General features: G+C 30.6%; 1 protein-coding gene across 1 annotated transcript in view; it reads left to right on the top strand.

The window, feature by feature from the left end:
- Positions 1-27,309, top strand: part of LOC130449850 (sushi, von Willebrand factor type A, EGF and pentraxin domain-containing protein 1-like) — a 51,858-nt gene that overhangs the window by 24,167 nt on the left and 382 nt on the right. The window contains exons 13-30 of the mRNA XM_056787891.1: positions 454-585; positions 4,456-4,533; positions 7,077-7,162; positions 7,224-7,551; positions 8,476-8,637; positions 10,533-10,649; positions 10,704-10,904; positions 13,159-13,377; positions 13,774-13,996; positions 14,925-15,171; positions 16,206-16,315; positions 17,777-17,949; positions 19,490-19,707; positions 20,988-21,180; positions 23,239-23,412; positions 25,471-25,653; positions 26,080-26,334; positions 26,953-27,138. Coding sequence (XP_056643869.1) covers positions 454-585; positions 4,456-4,533; positions 7,077-7,162; positions 7,224-7,551; positions 8,476-8,637; positions 10,533-10,649; positions 10,704-10,904; positions 13,159-13,377; positions 13,774-13,996; positions 14,925-15,171; positions 16,206-16,315; positions 17,777-17,949; positions 19,490-19,707; positions 20,988-21,180; positions 23,239-23,412; positions 25,471-25,653; positions 26,080-26,334; positions 26,953-27,138 — 3,285 coding nt within the window. The remainder of the gene's footprint in view (positions 1-453; positions 586-4,455; positions 4,534-7,076; positions 7,163-7,223; positions 7,552-8,475; positions 8,638-10,532; positions 10,650-10,703; positions 10,905-13,158; positions 13,378-13,773; positions 13,997-14,924; positions 15,172-16,205; positions 16,316-17,776; positions 17,950-19,489; positions 19,708-20,987; positions 21,181-23,238; positions 23,413-25,470; positions 25,654-26,079; positions 26,335-26,952; positions 27,139-27,309) is intronic.

The raw sequence follows: 27,309 nt of genomic DNA, 5'->3' as shown, positions 1-27,309 counted from the left end.
TCTTTGAAAACACAAGACATAGTCTTAAAATAAGAAGAAGAAGAAGAACTCATATTTCCTATTTCCAATTTTCTCCTTCACCATACGCATTTTGAAAGCAACAAAGCTGACTATCAAACACTTATCGAAAGAAATCGTACAGAAACTGTATAAAAAAAATTTTAATATGAAATTAATAAGTGTAAATGGTGACTTTAGTTATCTGCATCTAATTTTAGATATTAAATAGTATATGCAGATTGAAAAAAAATAATACAAAGATTTAGAATTGATGAAATGTCTGAGAAAATGTTGTTATATCATCGAGAAACAATAAACAGAAAATTTATGAAAGGGCAAATTTTGTAGTTTTGATAAATCGAAATTATCAATGTCGCAGTATTGTCAACATAAAATTGTCTTCATTATCAATTTAACAGTAGAGGTTTTAAACATCCTGATACTGTATTACAGTTTCAAAATGTGAGCCATTACCAGATCCACCAAATGGCCAAAGCAAATGTACACAACATACTGAAGGCATTCGATGTGTGATAACATGTGAAGAGGGTTACAGTATACCTATTTCGGACATAGCTGAAAAAGGTATGTACATTTATCTATGTTAAGCTAGGAAGGTAACTAATATTATTTACCAAATAATGAGTGTTCACACTCAGTTTTGATTCACGAATTTCTCAATATGTAGAACTTTGTTATATCTTGTGACTTGGAATGGATTATATCTTGTGACTTGGAATGGATAGAGGCATATTTTTGGAGTTTATTCCTTAAGAATCGATTTGCATATATAAGGGTCCGGTATGAGAAAAATGTGAGGAGTAAAATCTATCGATGAATGACCTCGTTACGTTTTTGGTGCGCACCCTATGACGCGCAACTTTCTAATTTGTCAGTGTCAACATACTTATATTGCTGTCTTTGTAAAGTTTTATTATCATTGTGTTCCGTTAAAGTGAACTGAAAGTATTTTCAAATAACTATGGCAGAAAGAGGTGTAGATGATATTGCCGGAACATCTAACAAACACGTGGTTGCAAGGTACGTTATAATTCATGTATTATATGTATGAGCATGTGCAATTTGTATTTATTAAATATTTTAATAATTATCGATGTAGTTCATATAAATATATATTTGAAATGAACACATAAAATTAGATAATCAACCCAATATGAATTATCGAGCGCATCCACATAAAATAGAAAATTTCTAACCTAACCAAAAATTAATTTTTTTGTCAATGTCTATAAATTCTTCCACGTTATTATGATTTATTTTATAAATAATTTTTAAATATTAACAACTGTGGTCAATAATTCGATAATATTATCAGAAAAATCGACAATATTTTTTCATTATAATAATGTTTTTATATAATTTTCTTTCGAAAAGTTATTTTTTAGCTTATTTAAATAATTTTCATGTACTATTTATTATTGTATGTAAAAGATTTAGTGACATAATTATCTTTTTATAACCATTTTTGTTAATTATTAATATAATATTATATTTTAAATAAAAAATTAATTATAATAATTTAAAAAACATGTTTATAAAAACCTTTTTTTATCAATTTTCTTAAAGTCGGTTAAAATTTTTATAATTATGCATTTATAAATTTTCTAATTTTTTTCATATTTTTTGACTAGGAAAAAATCTAAACCTCCAAAAACTCCAGCCGAGAGACAGCGAGGTTACAGATTAAAAAAAAAAATTAATAAAGGAAGCCCAAAATATTCTGGCAATCAACCAATCTTTTTTAAGTTAAATAAACTCTTTTTGCGTCTGGTTAGACTATCGAACTTAAGGAGTAAACTCCAGTCGTACGTCGGAGCTGACACACACAATTTTTTAAAATACGGTCCTGCTAAGAGGCGAATAACTCGTTTTAATTACGCTCCGCAATTCAACTCAAAATTTAGACAAAATTAATCATAAAGTGTTGAATTGTGTATAGTATGGAAAAAACAAGTAGGAATAGGTATATAAATAAACATTCATTAAATAGATAAGCAATTTTACAGAAAATATAAAATAACTCGTAAGAACGGGTATCCCTATTATTTAACATATTCTTAGTAATTCAACTGCAAACGGGGCCGGCTAAGAATTGTAATGAAATTCGGGAAAAAAACGGATTCAGTCAGCTCTGAGTGGGCTAAAGTTCTAATTTAGTCAGTCTTTGGCATAAACCACGGATTTCGTAGACTAACTGGATAGGAGAATGTGAAGCGACGATGATTACAGTACAGATGAAAGTAGAAAAAGGAAATACCTTGAAAATCTAGCGAACCTCGTAGGGAAAAGTTCTAAATCTACGATAGTGGTAACCAAAACCCAAACTATGTTACAGGAAATGAAGATTGCACAAAAAGAGAAAGAACGAAAAATACAAAAAATAGAGAAAAAGCAAAGTTAATTCAATTAAGAAATTATTATGGAGCTAAAACAGGAAAACCAAAGCACAAGGAAAGAAATGATTGATCTTAAGCAATCGAAAGAATCTTTGTAAAGAAAAACAAGAAATAAAAACGTGGTAATAAGCGAATTGAAGTTACGCGCTGCTGGGAACCAAGACATATTAATGCTAAGAATATCTAATTTGCTTAGAAATAAAAGTTTACATTGAGAAAGCAAAAACTCTTGAGAAAATAACGACAAACTACAACATAGACGTACTAGCTTTCCAAGAAATGTAGCAGAGGGGGAGTTGAAAAGTGGACCTAAGGAGACACATATTATTTAGAAGTGGAGGAAAAACAGATTTTACGGAGTAGCTAGAGATCATGAGAGAGGAAGTATACATTTTAAAGCGATTCAGAATCAATAGGGTAATATAGAAAGATAAACATTATAAATGAAGTAATAAAATACATCCCAAGATAAAAAGAAATCATATTATGGGACCCAAATGTAGAAATAGGAATAGAAGAGATATATCGCAATATTACAGGGGGCAAATGTCTACATAAAAGTAACAACGTAGCAAAACTGAAAAACACAATAAAATCCAGTCAGAAAGACAAATATGTGATGCTAAGAAACAGAAAAACACATCAATTGATTGATTGGGGAGAGATTTAGAACACGATGGTAGGATTAGCGACCCTTTGTCTAGAAAAAAGAGAGAAAGAAAAGAGAAATGGTTAGATAATGAAGCAAGTGATAAAAATAAAGCAAAAATGATGAGACAAACATAGAACTCAACTAACAAACAGAGAGTGCGAAGAGAAGAGAAAAATTAAAAAACCCATCTGCAGCCAAAAACGAAGAAACATCTGGAACAAACACTTATAACAAATAAAAGATTCCTATGATAATTGAGAAAGTGAGAATTTGTATTGAGAAGTGAAGAAATCAAGACATCATATGACGACAAGAACGAATTATTGTAGAGACGAAAAGGGGCAGCAACAACGAGACACAAAAATGGAACTAGACAGATGGACAATGGGCAATTTAAACAAATATTTCACCGACGAAGAAGGTATACAAGAAGAGCGAAGATATAACGAAAACCAAAATGATAAAAAAGAAACTTCAACAGAAGAAGTATACAGAATTATAAATGATCCGAGAAATAATAAAATGGAATCCCCGCAAAAATGATAAAATATTGTGAAATGAACTTACAGAGCAAACTATATAGCCTTTTAAACAGGTTGTGGAAAGAGATGGAAATATCAGATATATAAAAGGAGGCGCCATTTCTCACTATAACGCACAATGTTTTGCATATGCTGATCAAAAATTTGTGGGTAAAGCAAAAAAGAATGGCCTGCAGATAAATAAAGAAAAAACAAAACACGTGAGAATATGCTCTGAAGTCACAGATGAAAGCAAAATCTAGGAGTAACCTAGAAGGAAACGAGATAGATAGAAAGAATTCTGAAAGGTAACAGAGCGGTAGAATCATTAAGGAAAAATAATAAGAGCCTTTCAATAAAAGTCAAATTCAGAGCATATTTACACTGTTTGCTGCTAACACTACATTAATACTATCTAACGCGCATTTCGGTAACAAAGTTATCGTTTTCAAAATAAAACTCCTTTGGTACCTTTCAATCTTGATTAAACAAAAGGATTTGTGAATATCGTTAACAGAGTAGATTTGAAATTAGTCAATAATTCCCGCAATATTTTGAAACAATTAACAATTTTAAAGATAGAATTGTTCCTCGCAGTAAGACGTTCGATGGCGGGAAATTTTTATAAGTAAGTTTCAATTCACCTTCAGGCTCTGAAGACGATAAATCAGTTATCGATACGTGGGTCATATGGGGTAATTGTGAGGTAGTAGTTTATCGGTGGTGAAAATTTTATTTGATAGTCGACTGCTTAAATTTGTTTAATTCTCTTCCCCAATCCATTTCCGCAGTATAACATAGTGTGTTTACATTTATTCGAGTTTTCTGAACGTGAATTCTTACTAACTAAACATTTTTTTGATAGGAAATGATACGTTATTTTTATGCAACAATTTCAATCCGGTTTGGTATGGCCAAGACGACTTTTTCCCAGAATGTTCAGGTGAGAAAGTTTTCAAACGAATTTTTAAACTGGTTGATATTTTTATATAGATGTGTATATACGTAGGTATCAATAATATAGGAAATAATATACAATATTTTGCTGAAGTGGCCTGATGAATAAAAGTATGTGTTTCCCAGTATTATTACCGAAAAGATCGGCAAAGATCGTTCAATCTACAGGCAAAGTCATGACGTTGGTTTTATAGGATGCACGTGGGATAATTTTCTTTGACTATCTTAAAAAAGAAAAAACTATGAACGGAAAATATTATGCAAAAAATGAAGTGTTGTTTCATCAAGACAATGCACCAGCTCACACATTCGTTATTGCAATGGCCAAAATTAATTAAAACTTTTAATTGCTACCTCATGCACTCTATTCGCCACATTTAGCCCACTCGGATTATTTTCTGTTCCCAGACTTGAAAAAATGGCTCGGTGGTCGAAGATTTTCCAACAATGAGGTGATGTTGAAAGTTAATGGCTATTTTGAGGAGCTCAATAATTCTTATTATTGAAAGGGTATCGAACATCGCTGGGAAAAGTGTATGGAGCTAAAACGAGATTCCGTTGACAAATAAATATATTTTTTTCAAAACTTTTTGTGTTTTCTTGGTTGGGCCAGATACTTCTGAGATCATTCTCACATAAAAATATTGAGATAGCTTTAGGTGGACTACGCCAACTTCAATAGAGCGGACAACTGGGACTGTTGACTATTCATCAAGTTGATCTAGCAGACCAAATCTATAAAACATCTTACAAATAGTGGAAGAATCATTGTAGTAAGTGTAAGGATTGTATTTGTGAGACAAACCAAAACTACTAGAATTTCTATCCTCGACAACCGAAGATCAAATAACAATTGACAATTTAAGACATTTGAGGAAAAAATAATAAAGCATGAAAAGTGAACATTTGCCACTTGAAGAAATTACAAGAAGGCGATTCCAATGTTGCTTACTACAAAATTTGTTTTACACCGTACCATAACGAGAGGATAGATAAGATCTTATTTTGTGTTTTCTCGAAATATGAAGATACATTTTCCAGACAGAGCCTTGTCTCATCTCGTTTCGTTTCGTTATATTAGATTTTCTTATTATAAAATATCAAAAAAAATTAACATATTTACTTTTTCTGGAAAACTATTTAAATTTAATAACATAGATATGAATTAAATAGATGTAGTATTGAAATGTATGTATATTTCCGCAAGATTATGAACAAAATAATTTGAGACGAGATGGTCCATCAAAAAAGAAGATACTATTGTTGTATCCCATAACTGTGAAAAGCGACTCATATTGTAAAGCTTTTTTGTAAATAGGACGTTTTTCCTGTATAAAAAACTTGTTTTTAGTAGTTGTTGAATTTTTTAACACCGACAAAATGAGAAAGATTCAGTATTAGTTAATCAAGAAGTAAGTGGGTTCTAAAACAAATTGTTTAATTTTTCACAAATTTATAAAAACATTAATTTCTTACTTTCTCACTCTGCAAAGAGTATACGTTCAGAGTGTAACATAAAAAACCAGTGATTCTGTATAAGAGATTCTAAAATGAATTACTCAAGGCAAACAAAATATAGTTGTCCGGTACAGGACAGCTACACTGTAATTATTATGTAATATATACACACATACATAACATACATACCGACATGTCTTTCTTTCTTCATTGTTCATTCATTCATTCAAAAATCTAATTTTCATTGCCTCATTTATAAATGTGTACAGTCTCTTGAAGTAGTGAATCCAAGTCATCTGAATGGCTCCGAATATTAACAAAATAATTTCTTATACTCGTTTACATTGAACACACTAAAACTATTAGCTGCTATTCGTTCCAGGTATCTTAGCGCTTAAATACCTTCCTTGAGTTGAGTTGAGTGACATAGTATCTATACGAGCGCACAGCGAAAGGAATTGATTTTTATTATCAAATATTACTAAAATCAGATTTTTCAAAAGACTTACGTAAAAAATACGCATTTATTTCAAATATTTCCTCTTAAGCAGTTTCATTGTATTTTTCAGTTGTACCATAACAGCAAATATTAAGGTTAAATTATATGACCTGCACTTAATGGATTTTCATCCGCCATACTCTTTAGATAACACATACCATTTCTCACTTTCTTTCATTTCTGAAAAATATAAAAAAAAGATGAACCTCTTTGGAAATAATGTGGTGAAATAATTTGGAAAGAAAATATAGTGAATTATATTTTCATCGCTAGTCCAATAAATGATATTTGGTATTTCTATAGTCAGTTTGTAGCTGGGTGTGGGTGGCCAATGCCTACAAAACATTTTTTTCAATAAATGAGGGTTGAAAAGTGGTCATATAGTGATGGGATAGCCATTATAGGTGTCAATGACCAAGAAACACTTATAACCTGCAGTGAAGGTACCGAGACTTAATTGAGACAATTTAATTATTTCTAATCTTATCTCAGCTTCTCTTATATTACGCAAAATCCCGTGGCAGAAATTATTTTACTAACAATTAATTTTAAATAATAATAATTGTTTCTAGTCACTCAAATTCCAGAAGAAGTACACACTGGTGAAGTCGTATTTTCAGATCATGAAAGCTGTAGCGATACACAAAGTACTGAAACAGTTAAGTGTGTACCAAACAATCATTCTAATCAATTTTATTAATATTTTTAATTAACAATAGGTCAAAAATGATGTGAAGTTATTTCTAAGCGAAAAATTTTGTACTGAAAATTGTACCGTAGACACACAGGTAGAATGTTATAACGAAATTCAGAAAATGGCAAAAACAAAAAGATATATTCAAAACGACGAAAATTTGCATAATCAACGACAAAGACATAAAAAAAGAGTAAAAGTGAAGTTTCAACTTAAGCACGGATATGGTCATACAAAGAAAAAACCATCCCCAGATTCAAAAGTAGAATTTAAAAACGGACGTCAAGTTACTCTACATTACCTGACAAAACTTATATGCTCCAATGGTTCTATTCAGAGGGGTAAACGTTGCGGTAAGTTAGCAGTAGTGTAGTGTACTCTCAAGTTATTATTAGGTGCGTAAAAGATTATAAATTGACAGGGCCGGATTAAGCTAGGGGCTTGGGGGGGGGGGCTATAGCCCCGGGTCCAAGAGGGTCCCATCATTTGGAAATCATTCTGTATTTTTTAATGTGTTGATGCCACAAATCTAAAGTATTGATACTATTTTGTGAATTTTTCCGGGTTTCCGATTTCCTTAAAGGGGCCCCGTCATTATTTTAGCCCCGGGCCTTATAAATCTTAATCCGGCCCTGTAAATTGAAAAAGTGTTTTGACAAACCAACATTCCAATTATCTTTCTCTATCTTGCTTTCTATTACATAGGAAATATTAAAAATTTCTCATTTTCTCCACAAACTTCGAACTTTTATAAGTTACTTCAATTTTTTTATAATCAGAGTTTTTGTAGTGGAATTACCGCTAAATTAAAGAACAAAGTTTACTATTTCTAATATATTTCCTAGCATGTAACAAAAAAGATCAGTAATTATTAGTTTGGCTGTTTGATGAATTTAATGATTTAAAGACATAACAAATTTTCAAACACCGCAATTTGATACTAAGTAACTTTTATTTATTTGTTGATGATGAGTACATAAGTATTCGAAAATCAGATATTACATATACAAAAACCATTTAAACTGAGAACTCTCTCAACTAGTTCACTAGTTTTTATCAATGTTAACTCATCAGAAGAGTTAGGTTGATTATCGAGTTCAACTTATTAAATTCCCTCCAACTAGAGCATTCAAGGAAAATATCAATTTCCCAAAAATTAAAATGTTATCTAAATAAGTTCAACTTTTTAGTATTCAATATTTATTCGATCGTTTTATCATCTGTAGTTTGAAAACTCTACTTTTTAATGGAATAAGTTATTGTAATTTTTCTTACAGTACATTGTCCAAGGGGAACATTTCATAACGCAACAAGGGGTACTTGTCAGAGTTGTCCTTTTGGTCAATATAATAATAAAACTGGAGAGATGTCATGTAGCCATTGTCCAGAGCATTATTCTACTGGGAGAAAACGTTCAAAAAAAATTACTGACTGTAAAGGTAAATTTTTTGTTTGGCGAATAATTATTTCGCATGTCATATTTATATAAAATTTCGTCCAATGATTATTATAATATAAAATGTATTTGTTAATATTTATAATCTTGTCCAGAAACATTAAAAAGAATTGGAATCTGAGAATATTTCAAGCTCTGAACAGATTTTAGATGGAATATGTGGAGAAACAGAAATATTCTTTTCTTATGAACTAGGAACAATGATATTGTTACGAATATTGATAATTTCTCAACGAAATATCTAATAAAACTATTTAAGAATATACAAAACTTGAATTCCATGAAATCATATAAAATGGACCAATATCTGGACATATTTCCTGAAGAATAAAAACATAGCGTATAAAATACAAGGGCTATTCATAAATAGGGATACGTCTCCTTCTAAAACTCTCACTGACCGTGGTCGAGGTCCTGCTATAGACATTTCAATACTGGTTTTAGCAATAATGAAGTTTAAAATGAGCTATGTAACTGGATATGTGAATATCATGCTATTCATGAGAATCGGTTGGTGATGCGGTTATTAGCAGAGATTCTTAAACTATGGGAATCATTGTGTGAAGTGTATGGAAACAACGTAATAAATGGAAGTCCTGAAATGGTGCAATTAGTCTAAGAAAGGCCGTAATAATGAACTAACTGGTCGCTAAAGTCGAAGAAAACATGCGTGTTAAGCTCCGTTCTGGAATAGCAGAGTTTTTTGTTTTTTATATATGCCAAAGCTGCTCACAGACCATGAATGTGAGTGACGGAGAGCAACTTTGACTTTTTTAGACCCCTACAACGGGCACTACTGAATTGAACTGTAAGTAGTACGAGACGTTAAGAAGACATATCCATGTCATGGACAGTAGTTCCTTTGAATGATCTAGGAAATGTTTGCAAGACTAGTTACTCAGCAAATTATGGCGAGGCAAGGTGTGCTTCTTCTCTAAGTAGTACTGTCAAACTTTTGCAGTCCAAAATAAGCACCGAGAAGAGTTGAAGTCCAAAAGTTTGGTTTCTCATAATAATGCTCGACCTCACATGGCAACTGCTCTCAAAAACTTCTTAATTTATTCAAATTTAAAGTTTTTCATCTTATTTTAAAACTTTGTGCTGCACTTGTTTCCAACAATGAAGAACTGGCTAGTAACTCAGCGTTTTGATGACAAAGAGGAGCCGCGGATCTATGCCTCCGAGTGGCTGAAATTGCATGCGGCTAAATTATATGTCCATAAAATTTCAATGCATGGCCACCGCTTTGATAAATACCTCAACTTCTTTGGATACTATTTAGAAGAGTAGAATCTCAGATTATGTTGCTAATGGTAATCACTTCTCCGTGAAAAATAATATTCAATAACCATGAACCGTATTTTTTTTAATATTTACTTACACATCATAACGATATGTATAAAAATGTCTGTTAAAGAACAAAGAATTGTTATTCGACTATTCAATTACTGGACGATTGTTATTGTGTCTGTATATATAGTTCGACAAAAAAAGTGACACAGGGGCGGCGTGAGGATATTAATGCAGAGTTACAGCATTACTAATTGTTTTTAGTTTTATATAGCTAATACCCATCCAACTAGTCATCCTAAATGATTATTTGTGGACTAAGTTGTTTCCAATGACAGATACATATTTATTCCAACATTTCACATAGGATTTTTGCACACTATGGAGAGTGCCAATAATACTCTGTCATTCTGTTAATAATAGTGGAACACAATGCCTACATATATTGCAATGTTTTAGCACTTTTCAAAATTTAAACTATCTTAGATATATATTTCGTATATGTACTGTATTCTGTTTTCCACAACAATTATACCGCGCTGCGTTAAGTATTAGGAATAATTGAATATTTACTGAATTGCTTTTCAGAAATGTGCCCACCAGGTACACACGCACGAAAAAAACTTCAAAGGACATATAGACATTTTCATAATGCTACGTTCGAGAAAACGACATTAAAACCCTTCTGTACAAAATGTGGAGTAGGTGAGTATAGAAGATACTTACCATTGAAAATATTTGTATATTTTTTTATTATAGGGTACTTTCAACCAGGTTATGGAGAATTAAAATGTATCCAATGTCCGGATGGGTACACCACTACAAGTATAGGAGCAACAAATATTGAGCAATGCATACCAACGGCAGAAAAAATTTGTCAAAGCGACATTTGTAACAACGGAACATGTCTAACAATTAATAACTACGAATACACTTGTAATTGCTCCAGCGATTATATAGGTAATTGAGTTTGAGGCTAACAATACAACAGCAACAGATTAAATTAGGAATAATTGAAGAAATCATTGACAATAGAACAGATGAAAGTAGGAGTAATTGGAAAAGTCATTAACTTACTCCCTTAAGGGGAAAAAATATAGTAATTGGACAGCTAATAATACATCAGCCATCCAAAATACGTAAATAATATGATTTGTAAAATTTAACAAAAAGAAAATTGAAAAAAAAACCTTTTAGTTTCACTTTTTATTCTTTATACTTTGAAAACTCCACTTGTTATTTATCTTTTTATTACAGTGTATTGTGCGAGGGGAACTTTTCATAACCCAACAAGAAGTGCTTGGCAGAGTGGCCCGTTTGGTCAATATAATAATAAAAGAGGGGAAATTTCATGTATCTATTTTCCAGATCACTATAGGCTAACTGTTGACGTCAGTATAGAGTTGATGGATATAACAAAAACATTGCTCTAAAGATTAAGTACTTACGTTTATATATTTCTTTAATTTCTGACATCTTTTGATACACTCTCTTTTTCGTGTACTAGATTCCGTTCCAAGAATTTTTTTAATCTTTATAATTGAATTTTTGTTTTTTTGATATTTCATGGTTCGTTAATACAGTTCTATTTTTTTATCGTATTTATGATCTTTTAGTCTATTTTCTAAATACTGAGATGTCTGCCCTATGTAGACAGCATCACAATTAGTACAAGGCACTTTTGTTTTTTAGCGTTTTGGATTTTGATTTAGTGAAATATTTGGATGATGTATTATGTCCTCTATGACTTACACTAATATCATATTTATTGAAATAATTCGATAGTTGTTGGGAAAGTCCTTATACATATGGTAAGGAAACATGTTTTATGTTCTGATGTTTCGTTTCTGTTTTGCTTTTAAATTGATTGTAGCATCTGTTTATCCTTTTCTTGAACATGTTGTCCACAACTTTTTTCTGTATAATTATTTTCTCTTAATGCAATTTTTCAATTGCAGTTTAAATGTCTTTAGGACCAAGTTGGTTTCGTAAAACTTTCTGTTCTTATATTATTGTTAATTTTATATAATGTCACAACAAGATAATTGATTTTATTGTTTTGTTCCATTTAGATTGTGAATTGAAGATAAGAATTGAATTTTTTATTTCTGTTTTCAATTTGATTCTTTGATTAGGCACTAATCCAATCATCTATATCTCAAAAAAAGAATGGAATATTTACATCAAGTTTCCTTAGGATAGATTCCTCAATATTTTCCATTACCAATTGTGCTATAATACTTGAAATGGAAGGTCCCAAAGCACCACTATCAATTTGTTTGTATATTTCATTTTCATATTTGAAATATGTTGTTGTAAGTAGGAGTTCTATAGCTTTAATAAATTCGTTTGGAGGTATTTCTGTATATTCTTTAATTTTGACCCATTTTTTCATTAATATATTTTTCACAATGGTAATAGGAATGTTTGTATACAAAGATATTGAATTTAATGGAGTGAATACATATTCGTTAGTTAATTTTTTCTTTGAAATCACATGTCCTAACCAAACCAACTTGGTCCTCAAGATATTTGAACTTTAATTCATGTTATCCTATGTCATAAAAAAGATCAGTGATAATAAGTTTGGCTGATGAATGTATCCAACTATCAGATCCCGAATTTAGATGCTTAGCTAATCAAAAACTAATTTTAAAACAGAAGATATCTAAAATCAAGAACATTTAGAAGAATAAACATATATAAAAGGTCTAATAAATACGAATATATGAATGCATCTTAATGTATATATATTTTTTATCAATCTCTTAAAAATTATAAAAAAAGAAACTAATTTTGAAACAGGAAAGACCTAATATTAAAATAATAATGAAACTCATTCGACAAAGTCAAATTATTACATCCAAAGATACGCAGGTACCAAGTAATCAATTTATTAAAAATTCATTTTGACACGTATATATAGAGTTATAAAAACATAATATTTAAAACAGATCATTCCAATGTCAACGTTTTTTGTTGTTGATGAGAGATAAGACTCACCAATATGTAGAAATCTGTAAAAAATATGTTTTTCTTCAAATATAGATGAGAAACAAAGGGAAATAAAGGTAATTTGCACCATATAGTCTGATTAAATTTTCACTTATACCTAATCCTCACTACTATATAATAATTTTCTTCCTGAAATATTGAGATTTCATTTCAAAATTGACAAATGGCTATCAGATTGATCAAGACTCTAAATTTCCAGGAACACATTGTGAAAAGGGTATTGATTCATGCCAATCTAAACCATGCTATAATGGTGGAAGTTGTATTGATAAAACAGATGGATTCGATTGCTCTTGTAAAGATGGATATACTGGAAAATACTGTGAAGAATCTATCGAAATATGTGATAAAACTTGTTTAAATAATGCAGTATGTTATTTAGAAGTTAATGAAACTCAATTATGCTTATGCCCACCCGGTGAGTTTATATTTAAATTTATTAAAATAAGCATGTATGTGGCCAAAACAGATCTACATCAAATGTATGTGTACGGTGTTTTGGAATATTTGGATGATTCGAAGCAGCACGGGCAGTATGCATTTATTATCGATATATCCATTTTGAATTCACTCATTATTCTGAATACTAATTTATCATTTGATAAACTACCCCTTATTATGAAACGGTTCTAGAATTAATAACCTGATAATGTTGTTTTTTTTTTTCATCTCTCGATTTTCGCCTTCTAAAATCCTGTAAGGCTCCGCCACTTTACCCGTTATTAACATAGTTCAGACATTCCACCTTGATAGTTTTATTTCATTTCTTTGTATTTCAAATCAGTCGTATATAAATGTTCTATTTTAATTTCAGAATTTACAGGAGACTTTTGTGAAATTGAAGTTGATTTTTGTGAAATAAACTATTGTGAGAATAATGGAACATGTTTGAATCAAATTGATCAATTTCGCTGTAAATGTGTCGGTGGATTCATTGGATTACGATGTCATATATTGCCGTGCGATTATAAACCTTGTGAAAATTCAAAAATATGCATCAATATTCCTGAGGACAATGCTACGAGAGATAGTTATATGTATGTAGATTTTATTTCATTTTTCATAATCTACCAAAATATCGAATAGTTGGACATAGTAAGGCCATACCTGAGGAATTAAGAAATAATATCCTTTTGAAGCTTGCAGTCCAATTTTTCACGGTCGCATACGAAGGACGTTGATCACCAAGGGTATTAAGCATATATTCGTAAATCTGCTTACCTCTTAACCCTTCTAAATACAGATACTTGATGATGGCTCGATAAACCAATTTTTCGATTTTCACAATTCACTTTTTCGACTTTACACTGTCACTTCTAATAAGTTATTGTTCGTTGCTATGGTAACGCAAAATTTTGGTCTAGACTATCTAGATATCAATACATCTTCGTAAATTATCAAAATACCGTTTCTCCCTGATTTATGAAAAATTCATTTCTATTAACTTTTATAAATTCTGTTACAACTTTTATAGAAAAATTTTCTTCCTTTTATTTTCAACAAAATTTCTAATTATAAATACCTAACCAATTGCAAGAATACCACAGATATTTTGCAAAATTGCAATTGTCTAACTGATCCAAAGTCTTAAATTGGAAACGTCAAATTTGCGGTCTCTTTTCAAATAGTATTCCACACAAGCAAATTCAATTTTGTTATTTTCACCTGAATACGTAGAAGAATTTGTCATTTTGATACAAATGAATTGAGCAAATTATTTTAACATCTCATACCAATTTGGCCATCAGGGCATAATTTTCAAATAGCTATCACTTCAATTACAATTTGTTTATTGAATAAATTACTTTTAGTTAGCTTCTAAGATAACTTTCACATCAACAATAAATAGATCCACTAGTTGCACAAATTCTTAAAAAACAAATTTGTTATTGAATGTTTACATTTCTTTCCGCGATATCATCCAAGGAAAGTAAGTGCTAAAAGTTAACATTTTTATATTTTTAGGTGTGTCTGTCCAGACGGTTACACTGGCAAAAATTGTGATGAATTAATAAATAACTGCTTGAAAAATCCCTGCTTGAATGGTGGAACCTGTAACAATGATTTGACAACTTATTCTTGCACCTGTTCTAGTTTATACTTCGGTAAAAATTGTGAATTCAAAAGAAATACTGAATATACTTTCAATTTCAACGAATATAGTGTAACCAATTATATAAAACTGAAGCCATTATCCCAAAATTTAACCGAGGTAAGAAAATAGATAAAAAACTTGCAACAACTGTTGAAAATAATTATATCGTATACATGTTACTCCAATTAGTAGCTATTATTTGGGGTACCAAACATACGGCGGATGACCCATCAATTCGATGTTTTGATGTTCAGAAACGTTTTTGTTTGAACTGATGTGTGTCATTTTTTTAGCATTTTTTTTTTAGCATTTAGTCCACAAGATGGCATTACTGAATGTCACTTGTAAATAAATCATGTTAAAATACTTATTTGTGAGAAACTGTGACTCAATATTGTATTCGTTTGCTTATTTGACTTACCCACGATAAAAGAACATGTATATTTATACATACACGTATACGTTTCGGTTTTGATTTAAAACTATTTGCAAAAAATGTTAAGTACAATATGTACAGGTACGATAATGGCCGTTGTTAGCGGGAGTTCACAACGCGTGTTTATTTACATGAGAGTAAAAACTGCCTTTTCAGTTATTAATAAATAATTATTGCACTGGAACTTAATGATAAATTCACGATGAGAGTAAAATTAAAATGAGAGCACAGAAAAATCAAAATGATACGTATAACAGTCACTTCTACGATCGATACAAAAAGGAAATTGAAATTATAAATAAGAATTTATCGTACTATAATTATTATATTCCATTGCCATCTCGCAATCTTATTGCGGATCTGTGGATAAAATAAAAAAATTAAAAAACCGCACTGGAGAAATAGGGGACAAAAAATTTTATCTAAAAAATTTAGGGGGATGAAAAATAGATTTTATTCGATTCTCAGACCTACCCAATATGCACACAAAATTTCATAAGAATCATTCCAAGCCGTTTCGGAGGAGTTCAATTACAAACACCGCGACACGAGAATTTTATATATTAGATAAATAAAAAAAGACTAACAGATAGTTTGAATCGTATATGCAACAGAATTAAAATTAAAATCTTGATTCTTATATAATTGATTATATACAAAATATTGCTAAGGATTGCTTTAAGATGAGAAAATGAAATTTAATTCATTTTTTCAGATAACTGTTTGTCTATGGGTACAGACATTAGATGAAGTGAACTATGGGACTATTTTGTCATACGCTACAAGAAACAACGATAATGCATTTACAATAACAGACTACACTGGGTAATAAAAGTAATACATTAATACTATTTTACCCTATCATATCTAAATTTTCGATACAATTAAATCACTAATATATTTAACTTGTAACAATGTTATCTGTTTGATGTAGTTGTATTTAAAAGGGTTAAGAGGTAAGCATATTTACGAATATATGCTTAATACCCTTGGTGATCAATGTCCTTAGTATGCGACCGTGAAAAATTGGACTGCAAGCTTCAAAAGAGGCAAATTTTCCATTGAAGATGATGAAATCGGTGAATCGATCGGGAAAGCCAGTTTCTGTGTCAGTTCCCGAAAATATCGATGCAGTTCATGACATGATTTTATCAGACCGTCGAATTAGTCTAATTATTTCATACAAACGCGTTCATCATATAGTTCTCGTCGATTTGGACATGAGAAAAATTGCTGCAAAATGGATCCCCAAATGTTTGAATGTTGACCAAAAGCGTACAAGGGTAGAAGAAGCATTGCGTTCGATCTGTGCTCGATTTGAAAACGATGTAGACTTCTTAAACCGAATTGTTACTATGGATGAGACTTGGGTACATTTCTACAATCCAGAAACAAAGGAACAATCGATGGAAAGGCGACACTCTGATTCTCCGAGACCTAAGAAGTTTCGTGTCCAAAAATCTGCTGGAAAAGTTCTTGCTTCAGTTTTTTGGGATTGCCATGGAGTAATCATGATATATTTTTTGGATAAGGGTAGAACAATAACTGGAGATTACTATTCGATATTATCTGACTACTCTAGGGGAAAAAATTAAAGAGAAAAGATGCGGAAAACTAGCAGGACACCGCCCCTGCACACAAATCTCATGTTGCCACGCAAAAAATTCGTGATTTAGGGTTTGAATTACTAGAACACCCCCCTTATTCACCAGATTTGGCTCCGTCCGACTATCATCTTTTTCCTCAACTGAAAGAAAATTTAAAAGGTCGTAAATTTTCTTCCAACGAGGAGGTAATAAAAGTTGTAGGGTTTGCAGAGCAAGAAGAAACAAGTTGCAGGTTCGCTGTAATAAATATATCCAATTAAGAGGAGAATATGTTGACTAATAAAATATTTTGACTTTGAAATTTTGTTTGGTTCTATAGTAGGCTAAGAATTTTTCAATATATCCTCGTAAAAAAGTTTCATACCTCCCATCCATTTTTTGAGTTTGGGTAAAGGTAAAGTAGTACTTCTATGCACGATAAAGACGTTTCCCCGTGCGTTTGTATCGCTTTGTATGCATCTTTAAGTCAATACTTAAACTCTCATTGTAATGAATACCTACTTGTAAATATCCATATAAGCTATTTTGATGACCCAAAATAAAATCAGTTGAATATAGGAGTGCTAGATGTATTCCATTATATTTACTTTTTTCAATTTATTGTTAAATTGTTTGATTAGCCAAGATATAATAATAACACAGTGAAAAATTCTCCCTCAAATAATTATCCATGTTCCAGACTGGTACTCTACGTTAATAACAAGTATGTTGTGACTGACATACATTTGAATGATGGAATGTGGCACCATTTGTGTGTAAAATGGAGTCAGATAAATGGCAGCTATGAAATTTTTGTCGATGGAGAAAGACGAAAATATGGTGTCAATCTTTCGACTGAGAAACAAATTGAAGGTGAAAAAGACTTTTTAATGTATCGAATAATTACTTTACTATACTTTAATATTTGGTAAATGATAAATAACTATAACTTGACAAAATCCATTGAGAATTGTTCGTATATGACTTGAATATCCTTGTTGGAACAGCTCCAGGGATAACCAACAAGATAGTTAATCCCATGACATAAAGATTCCAGGAATGCATCTTAGCATTATCTGTATTTTATAACAGAACAGAACAATAGAATTTAACATAAGTAGAGATTTAAAATTGTCGAATTATCCAAGTAACTTTAGTACTAACGATGCGATGTAGACCCTAATAACATGTCTAGAGATAATACACAATAAATCTATTTGTCGTGAAGAATTTATGCAATATTTTGATTCTACTATTGAATCATTAATATAACCAAAATAACACTTGTGCGGGAAAGTAAAATTATGCAAATTTTGACCTTATTAGATAGTTTTTTACTTCGGGGGTTATAACTATTGTTACTACAGGTGAATAAATATTTACGAAATAGTCCATCAAATGAACCTTTTCTAGCTTTTTGTAACATTTTTAATTTTTTGAAAATATAAAAGATATTTTTTATATAACCATGTACATTGTTCAAAGGAGTGTCACAAAACAACTATCAAACCACCCGGATTTGATATTAGTTGCTATGACAACCCAGGCGTGTAATTGTTACTAAAACATCAAAGTTGTTCGAAACGTCTTGGAAGTGACCGAATAAGTACAATCTTCTTCTAAATTAAACCACATTAAACCGAATCCGATACAATAATATTAATAAATTCATCCGACGAAGAACTTCACGAAACCATTTTGAAGGCTGCAAATGAAGCTAATTCCGAGCTGTTACCTGCCAAATCCAGACTAAGGTATGAGAAGCAATACGACATTTTGTTACATGGTGTAAGGAGGAAGGGACCAAAACTTATAAGGAAGAGGTATTTCTGGCGTATTTTTTAGACCTAAGTAAGGTTTTAATACATTATGGTCCCGCTATTCGATGGTAAAAAGTTTAGTAAAAATAAAACAAAATTTGGATATAGGAAACTTCCATAAGCTAACGTCGTTTTTTAAACAAAAAAATATTGGTTTTTGAGCACAGAAAGCGCAAGTTTTTATCAGGGTTATGCTAGCTCCCGATGAGGTATACCTGATGATTAAAGTGAGTACCATTTTTGCACTGGCTGGCGCTCTCCGCAGATCCGAGCTTGTAAATATCACTGTCGACGACATTTAAGATAAAGGCTACCTAATTGTTGTGAAAATTTCTGATTCCAAAAATCATCCGTCAAGATCATTCGTTTCATCTGAAGAAATTCTATAGACATCTCTTAACTGTTTTCCGAAGAGAAACTTGTACTTTCCTGACTATATCAACCCGACGGACAGTACGCGATCGTTGCTAAATTCCAGTTCTAAGCAATCTTTTATCGAGTCCTTCATTCAAACTTACAATTTCTTGAAAACTCCTTTAAAAAATTGTGATTTCTACCTCATTGTATACATATTGACAGAATACTATTTCAAGGTATGGGCTATTTAATCTTGGGGCAAGATCAAGATATTTTAGGAGGTGATTTCAGCCAAAGTGAATCATTCGTAGGAAAACTAACTTACGTGGATATTTGGGCACGTCTTTTAACATACGAAGAAATTTTAATTCATTTGAAAGACTGTAATGGTTCGTTTTTTGGTGATTTATATCCTTGGCCTATCATGCAAGATTTCGTTCAAGGCGAAGTTCAGGTAATTATTTCAAAGATATGATAATTTTAACTTTGAGTCTTTATTTATCACTGTTAACAGAAGGTATAATCAAAAAGAAATCGTTTTCCGTGCATTGCAGCAGTTTTGTCAATAATCATATTTTTGTACATGTACTCGGATAAATTTTTGACCAAACACAATTTTTTTAAAAATTGAAAAAATGCGATAAAATATTTCTCTCTATACGTGTCCCACGACGAGTTTAAACTATTTATATATGGCAAAATAATTGACTAATGACAATGGAATAAGTGTCATTTATTACAAATCCTAAAAGTATACATAAAACATTAAAACTTGTTAAAAAATACAATAATAAAACCTCAAATAACTCAGGAAACGACTAAAAGTTGGAATAGGATGAGTAAATACAATTTGATTTGATTTTTTTTTCAGCCTTGACAAGATAAAGAGAAAAACTTTTTTATTTCTTAGTGCTTGTATCAACGGGTCAAAATAAAATTTAGACCACACCTGCATCTCTAAAAATTTATAGAAAACATTTAATATCTGGATAACGGTAAGGTTTAGGTATAGGAAAGTATACATGAATTTGCCTTATTATTTACCCCTGAAACGCCCTGTATAAAATGAAAAAAATTTTAACATAGATTCAAATACGTCTAACCTTGCTAAGAACAACCGAACAGAAACCATTTTCATATCTTTAAGGGTATCCTTTAAAAAAAATAATTTATAAGGGTCTGCAACGGTCAAATTTTTTACAAAAAAATGAATAACTCAAAAAGTTTGCAAGTTTTCAGACAAAAGTATACTAAAATTGTACGTAGATTTCAAACATGTATTAGGATACAGGGTGTTCTATTTAAAATAACAAAGTTACAGTCGATTTCTGGTAGAACTGGAAGTCGGTTATCTTTGAAAATATTTTAGTTAAAAAGATCGTATCCGAAAACACAAACTTAGAAATTTTCATTATTTTGCAATAAATATTTTGCCATATACAGTTGGTTTTAACTCGTCGTGGGACACCCTGTGTATTCCACCTATTGAATTATTTAGAACGCAAACGTAGAATTGGAATAATCTATAGAATTGCCTCATATAATTCGAGTTAGATCAATTTTTAATTTTATAAATAAAACATCCTTTTCGGACAACTGTGTATGTCGCCTTCTAGTTAACATGTAATCGACACTAACACAATTGTATACTCTTAGCTTCTAAACAAACAACATTTATAACAATTATAGAAGTAATTTTAATTAAAAAATATAAATAAGTTTTTTCATTGCTAGATAGAACATTCAACTTTCTGCAGAAGCTGCGACGCGCCGAAACCGCTATATAATGGTTATATTGAAGTTGAAAATAATAGTGCCGTTTATTCGTGCTATCCTGGGTTTACTCTGAATAATCCAAGCTATTTGAAAGGAAGAAAATGTACTAAAGCATCTCACTGGGAAGGTCAATTCGAACCATATTGTAAACGTAAGCTTTTTTTAATCGAAGAGGATACTTGATAATGCTTGTGTAAAATTTAAGAGTAGATAAGATTATTTGTTATAAATAGGGTATTGTTATTATTCAGATCCACTGAATAAAACAGTTGAAACATTGTGTTGTTATTAGTTGGCAAAGCTTTCCGCACAGATCTGCCAGTTTCTCTATAATAATAACAATATTCATTATTTTGTTTTGTAATTATTTATATACAGTTTTATATAACCCCTGTATGCTTATAAATTTTATTAATTATTGAAATTTGATTATTACTACGACTAGCTCATTTTTATTTAATTCGGTAGCATGAGATTCTGTTTCTCTTTGAGTTCCGACGTTTAGATTGGTTATAAATATAAATAAAACAATACCAAAACCGCTATATAATAACCGCGCTTCTAAATCATCAGATAAAGTAGAAGCACCCATCATTACCACATATACACCATAAAAATGCAATTTCGATCCGGTTACTTTACTTATATTGAAGAACTATACGCAATACACTCATTCATTTTAAAGAATTTAAAAAATCCCTATCCGTAATATTAACAGGTTCCCTTAGCACACTAAACTAAGCAACTCTTATATACCAAAAATCCAATCGCCTTTCTGTTCAAAGCAGAAGTAGCGTACTTCAAAAATGAAGATGCCACAGTCAAATTTATGTTTGTACCATCACACTCTGGTACCAGGGGAAATGAGGAATTAGACCACTTTGTCCAATAAGCAACAAAGAACTAGGATTATCTAAATAGTTTATCCTCATGACATGAAATGTAAAATTGAATCTAATGTGCATTGCAAGACAAAACAATCTGGAAGAAATTGAACAATCAGTGAATCCTTGACCTTAAACAACACCAAATAGACCAAGTGAGGATATCGCGCTTTTGGCTAGGTCATAGGAGTTTAACCCATAAAAATCTGATCACACCAACTAAATTACAACGATGCGGAGCTGAGATGTAGATGTTAGTGTGAAAAAGATACAAATAATGTGAAGCCACAAGAAATAAGTCACATTTCTGAGAATGTAACGGAGACTATAGGTGAAAACATGAATATAGAAAATATAATTGGATATTTAGAGGAAACGGCTTCAATATATTATTGTAAATTTTAGCTCATTTGTAAAATGTACTGTAATGTAATGTGTATCTTTCTTCAGTAATAACCGTAGTAGTTGAAGCAAACTAGCAAAAGAACACCATCAAAAAACAGCAATTCGCCATGTAAAGAAAATGGAAATTCACAGTGACATATCTCCCACCCCTATAATATTTGGTCTACCAAAACCGATATACCTCTTCAACCAATTGAATCAAGAATTATGCGGATGATTGCTTTACTAATATACCAAAAATTGAAATTAGAAGTAGTCAAATATTAAATTCTTATTATAAAATACTTGCTGCCACATTATAATTAGCAAAAAAATTAAAAACCGTTCGCACCTCTTGTTATTCATACTCAAGTCATCTTTGTCAGGAAAAAGATCAGAGATTACTTACTAAGTTTGGTTGATAGAGCTTTCAATTCCTAAGTCAAGATGAATAGATATTGAAAAAGCAAAAACTGTCTAAAATGAAACAATTATATGGATAAAATGATAAATAAAAATATTTAAAAGAAAAAATATTATTATTCTTGAACAAACAAGTAATTGAACGTAATTTCTCAGCAACTAATAAATATGATATAAGAATAAATCAATCAAATGAATTTAAAAAAAAACATATGATTCAACAATTAAAATATTTTCCATTCCTATCATTTTGAATGCACATATTCCATATTTCTAACTGAAGACAATTTACTGAAAATTGTTTTTCCGTTGATACAGACTAATACCATTGTTTGTATACAATTAAAGCTTTAGGCTGCGCTAATACCTACATCGTTCTTCGCAAACCTACATCTATTATGTACGAATTAATGGAATCATTAGATAACAAAAAGCTTATTTGACACTACTATATTATATAACTTTACTTTAAAAAAGAGAATTATTTGTAAAAATAATCATCAAAACTTATTTTATAGGGATCTACTGCGGATATCCAGCTTCTATAAGGAATGGTTACACAATAGGAAACAGATACTTCTATGAAGATAAAATCCTTTTCAAATGTTATGAGGGCTTCTTCATGATTGGTAGTCCAATAATAACCTGTAAGGAAAACGGAGTGTGGTTTCCGAATAAACCACAGTGTATAGGTGAATATTCAACAAACCATGTATATAACATGTTTGTTTATATATAATATTTAAGTAGACTGACGTTCAATTTCACATTAACAATGCATGTTGCAATTCATATAAAGTTAAAAATTCTTGAATACGTGAAAATGTTTAAAGTATGTAATTAAGATTGATTGAATAATTGGAACTAATATTTTAAGATATTAAAAATGTAATGTTTACCGATCTATCTCTAGCCCGGGATGGAGAGCAAATATATTAGTTGACAGTAGACCACATATTGTGGGATTTATGATAACTAATTTGAGTCGATTATTTGTGTGTGATTGAATAAGATCGGTCATCGTCATAGCCAATACGGGGTAAATCACAAGTCGTGTTTGAAGTAAAAAACCTAACCGAAGGGACTTTACAATGGTCAGATAGCGTTTTCCGCTATTATAGACCAGAATATCGTGGGATATTGCTATCCATTGCTGATCCATTTAGACCCAATAAAATTGACCCTAATAAGGCTTTCGTTTAGAGGACGGGATTGTTTCCGTGTCGTTGATTGTATGACAATTTAACCGTTTTTATTCATAAGAGTATATTAATTAGTAAATGTGAAAAAATTAATTAAAGATTCTAATGTTACATTTTAGTTTGTTATCTTTTTATCTATTTCCAGTCTTTGAGTATATTTTCACCATTTATGTATTTTGTAAATATACCAACTCGAAGTGTTTATTTGTACGTGTGGTGCGACTCAACTACAAAAGAGAGCTGTTAGATATTTACTCGGACTAAACAGGAGAGCTCACTACAGGGACTTCTTTAAAACATTAAAAGTTTCTGACTCTTCCTTTCTTTTTCGTCTTTGATTCCGTTTGTATAATTCGTAAGCACGCTTCTCCAATTTCAGAACGTTGCACGACTATCCACTTAGGAACGCAAAGCACGACATTTAACTACCTACTCAACGTTTACAATTAGTTAAGGGCTCAATATTTTAAAAAGTCCATAAAATGCACAATCACTTGCCAATTGAAATCAAATCGCTATCATCTGTTCCCGCATTCCGCAATCATTTGGGGGCATATTTACTGGAAAGTGCCTTCTACTCTATAAACGAATTTAATTCCGGATATGCTGCACACTGGTTTAATTTTGCTATGGACTTGTATACTAATTATTACCTATAATTTTGTTATTCATTGTGGTTTTCTTCTTTATATTGAAATTTTATCTTTATCTAGTTATTTTTATCTTTGTTTTTTAGTTTTTACTAGCTTATGTCCACAAATTGAAACTTTTTATTAGCGCAGCATTAATCCCACCTAGACCTTATAATGCTGAACCCATTCAAGTGCAGGTATTAGATGTTGTGATGTGTTGGCTTTCTCGTTGTTTTATTGAGTAATGTGTTACTGATTTATAGTTTCATGTGTGATATTTTGATGTATACCTACTTGTGTATATCTTTGTGTTTGAAATATCCGTAGTCAATTTTAAGTTTTTATTGGTTCCATATTCATACTCAATAATGGTAATAATAATAAAATGTATTGAATAATATTTTTAATTGTTATTTTCAATTATATTTAAGAGAAGGTACAGAGAAATTAATGAAATTTCCATTTGGTTAATTTTAAGTTGATTAACAATTTGAAAAAAAAAACAAATTATTTTATATCATTAATGTTTTATAATAATATAGGTATTTAACAATAAATCTTAAAAGTTTCATTAATTTATCGTTAACGGTTGAAGGGAGGGGTGGCACTTTCACATTGGAGTCTGTCAATAATATTTAATATATAATATTAATATTCAAATTTAACGTTTTTCGGGATTTTTCATAAATATGATCAGTAACTGGAATAATGATTTTTTTCATGTTGGCCTACACACTACGAAAGACTGGGAATTGAATTTTCTATGTTTATTTTATTCTTAACTTCGAATAAATATCTGATAATAAATTTCGATGTGTGTCATTTTTTTCTATTATCCTTTTTTCATTATCATTACACATAAGTGTAATATTCTGTTAGACCATTTCATCCCAATTAAAATTTTCCCTTGTTTTAGGATTGGAACAGTGTCAATCTTTCGAAAAACCAGAATTTAGTAATTTAACAGTAATTGCAGATCAAAGTTACGAAGATTATAAGGAAAACAAAACGAAATTCGATATTGGAACGCAAATTGAATTTCATTGTGATGAAAATTATGAACTGGTTGGTAATAACACAATAAACTGCCTTGAAAGTGGTAAATGAAATATTGCTTTTTAGACATTAAATTATATCGTTATGGTAACAAGAATGCACTTAGATATTTTGAGTATGCTGTGATTGATCCTAATGGTAACACCTATTTTGATCAAGTTTAAGCAATTATAAGTAAATGACAAGTGCAATTATAAAGTATATTCATTCGTAACTTTTGCAAATGTATACTTTTTTATGGTACACTTTTATTCAATTTTTTCTCATCAATTTGCAATTGATATTGAAAGAATATAAATTTGTATTTAATATTTTAGATTACTAATGAACAGTAGCTCGTCATTCTAAATATGTCTATATGTCCACATGAGTGGGATGTTTAGTATAAATGTGGGCAAGAAAATAACATTCTTTTTTCGTAAACTTACATGTACAAATGAATTAGAATGAAGATTTTCATCAATTTCAGGTACATGGGACTCTGACCCTCCTAAATGCACAGAAGTAGTAACCACGACGTCTCCAAACACAAGATGTTCCATAGAACAAATTCCTCCTGCTCCCGGCAATGGATACATAGATGTTGATTCTCTTAACGCAGTTATAAAAAACAATGCAACACTAATCGAATACAAATGTAACGTAGGTTACCGACTTTTGGGTGATAAAACTACAACATGTATCTTAGATGGATATTGGACAGAGGCGAATATAACTTGTGACCGTAAGAAATTATTTATTTAGTTTTTAGTCTAGTTTTTACTCTTTAAGTTTTCTGTTAATAGAAAATCAGAAAATATCTGGTAAAAATTTGTCTCGACACCTATTTCGGTCTTTGTCAAAACAGGACTTAACATTGCCAATTTGTATAACTATATTAATGATTAGATCACTTACAACTTAAATATATAATAAAATAAAAAACTGTTTTAAAAAGAAAAATTAGTGTTCTCTTTGATATTAATTTTAAAAATACGTGGCAGCTATCAATCAAAATATTCATAGTTGCATAATTTAGACGATTTAAAAACATAAGCATACATAAAAGGTATAAAAAATAAGAAATTAGAAAAATTTATTAAAATATTTTGATAAAGACCGAAGTAGTTGTAGAACATTGGCAATAAAATACCAAAGTTCACTCTATTTTTTTATATATATTTCCAGCTTTCGAATAACTATGTATTAATTATCCGGAAATATAATGGGGAATTGCGGTTTTATAAGTTTTTTTATGAAATTAATTTATATAGATCATAAAATATCATTTTAAATGATAATGGTAGCCATATTGAAAGTTAAATGAACTAACTGATTTGATATCGACATGTAAATTTTTCAGCAATCACTTGTATCACGACACCGAAATTAAAAAATATGATGATAGTAGGATATGAAGGAAATAATATGCATTATTATGGTGATGTGATAAATTTCAAATGTGACGATGGATACGATAAGCTGGGAAACCTTGCCATACGGTGTTTGGCATCGGGGAAATGGTCACGTATTCAAGGAAAATGTTTAAGTAAGTTTGTTGAAAATGTGTTGAATCTAACCACTAGTTTTACGTTATGATTTTTGGAACCAACTTTTGGTTTATATTTCAAAGAGATCAGTCTAAGTTGCATACTAGTGCAGTTGACGTCGATGAAGGCCTAACTGCACCAATCCGAGAAATTTCAATCACTTTCAACTA

This window comes from Diorhabda sublineata, chromosome 10, assembly GCF_026230105.1.
Source record: "Diorhabda sublineata isolate icDioSubl1.1 chromosome 10, icDioSubl1.1, whole genome shotgun sequence".
In the NCBI taxonomy this organism is placed as follows: Eukaryota; Metazoa; Arthropoda; class Insecta; order Coleoptera; family Chrysomelidae; genus Diorhabda; species Diorhabda sublineata.
Note: the sequence above shows the minus strand (reverse complement) of the source record. Positions and strands in the feature narration are given on the sequence as shown.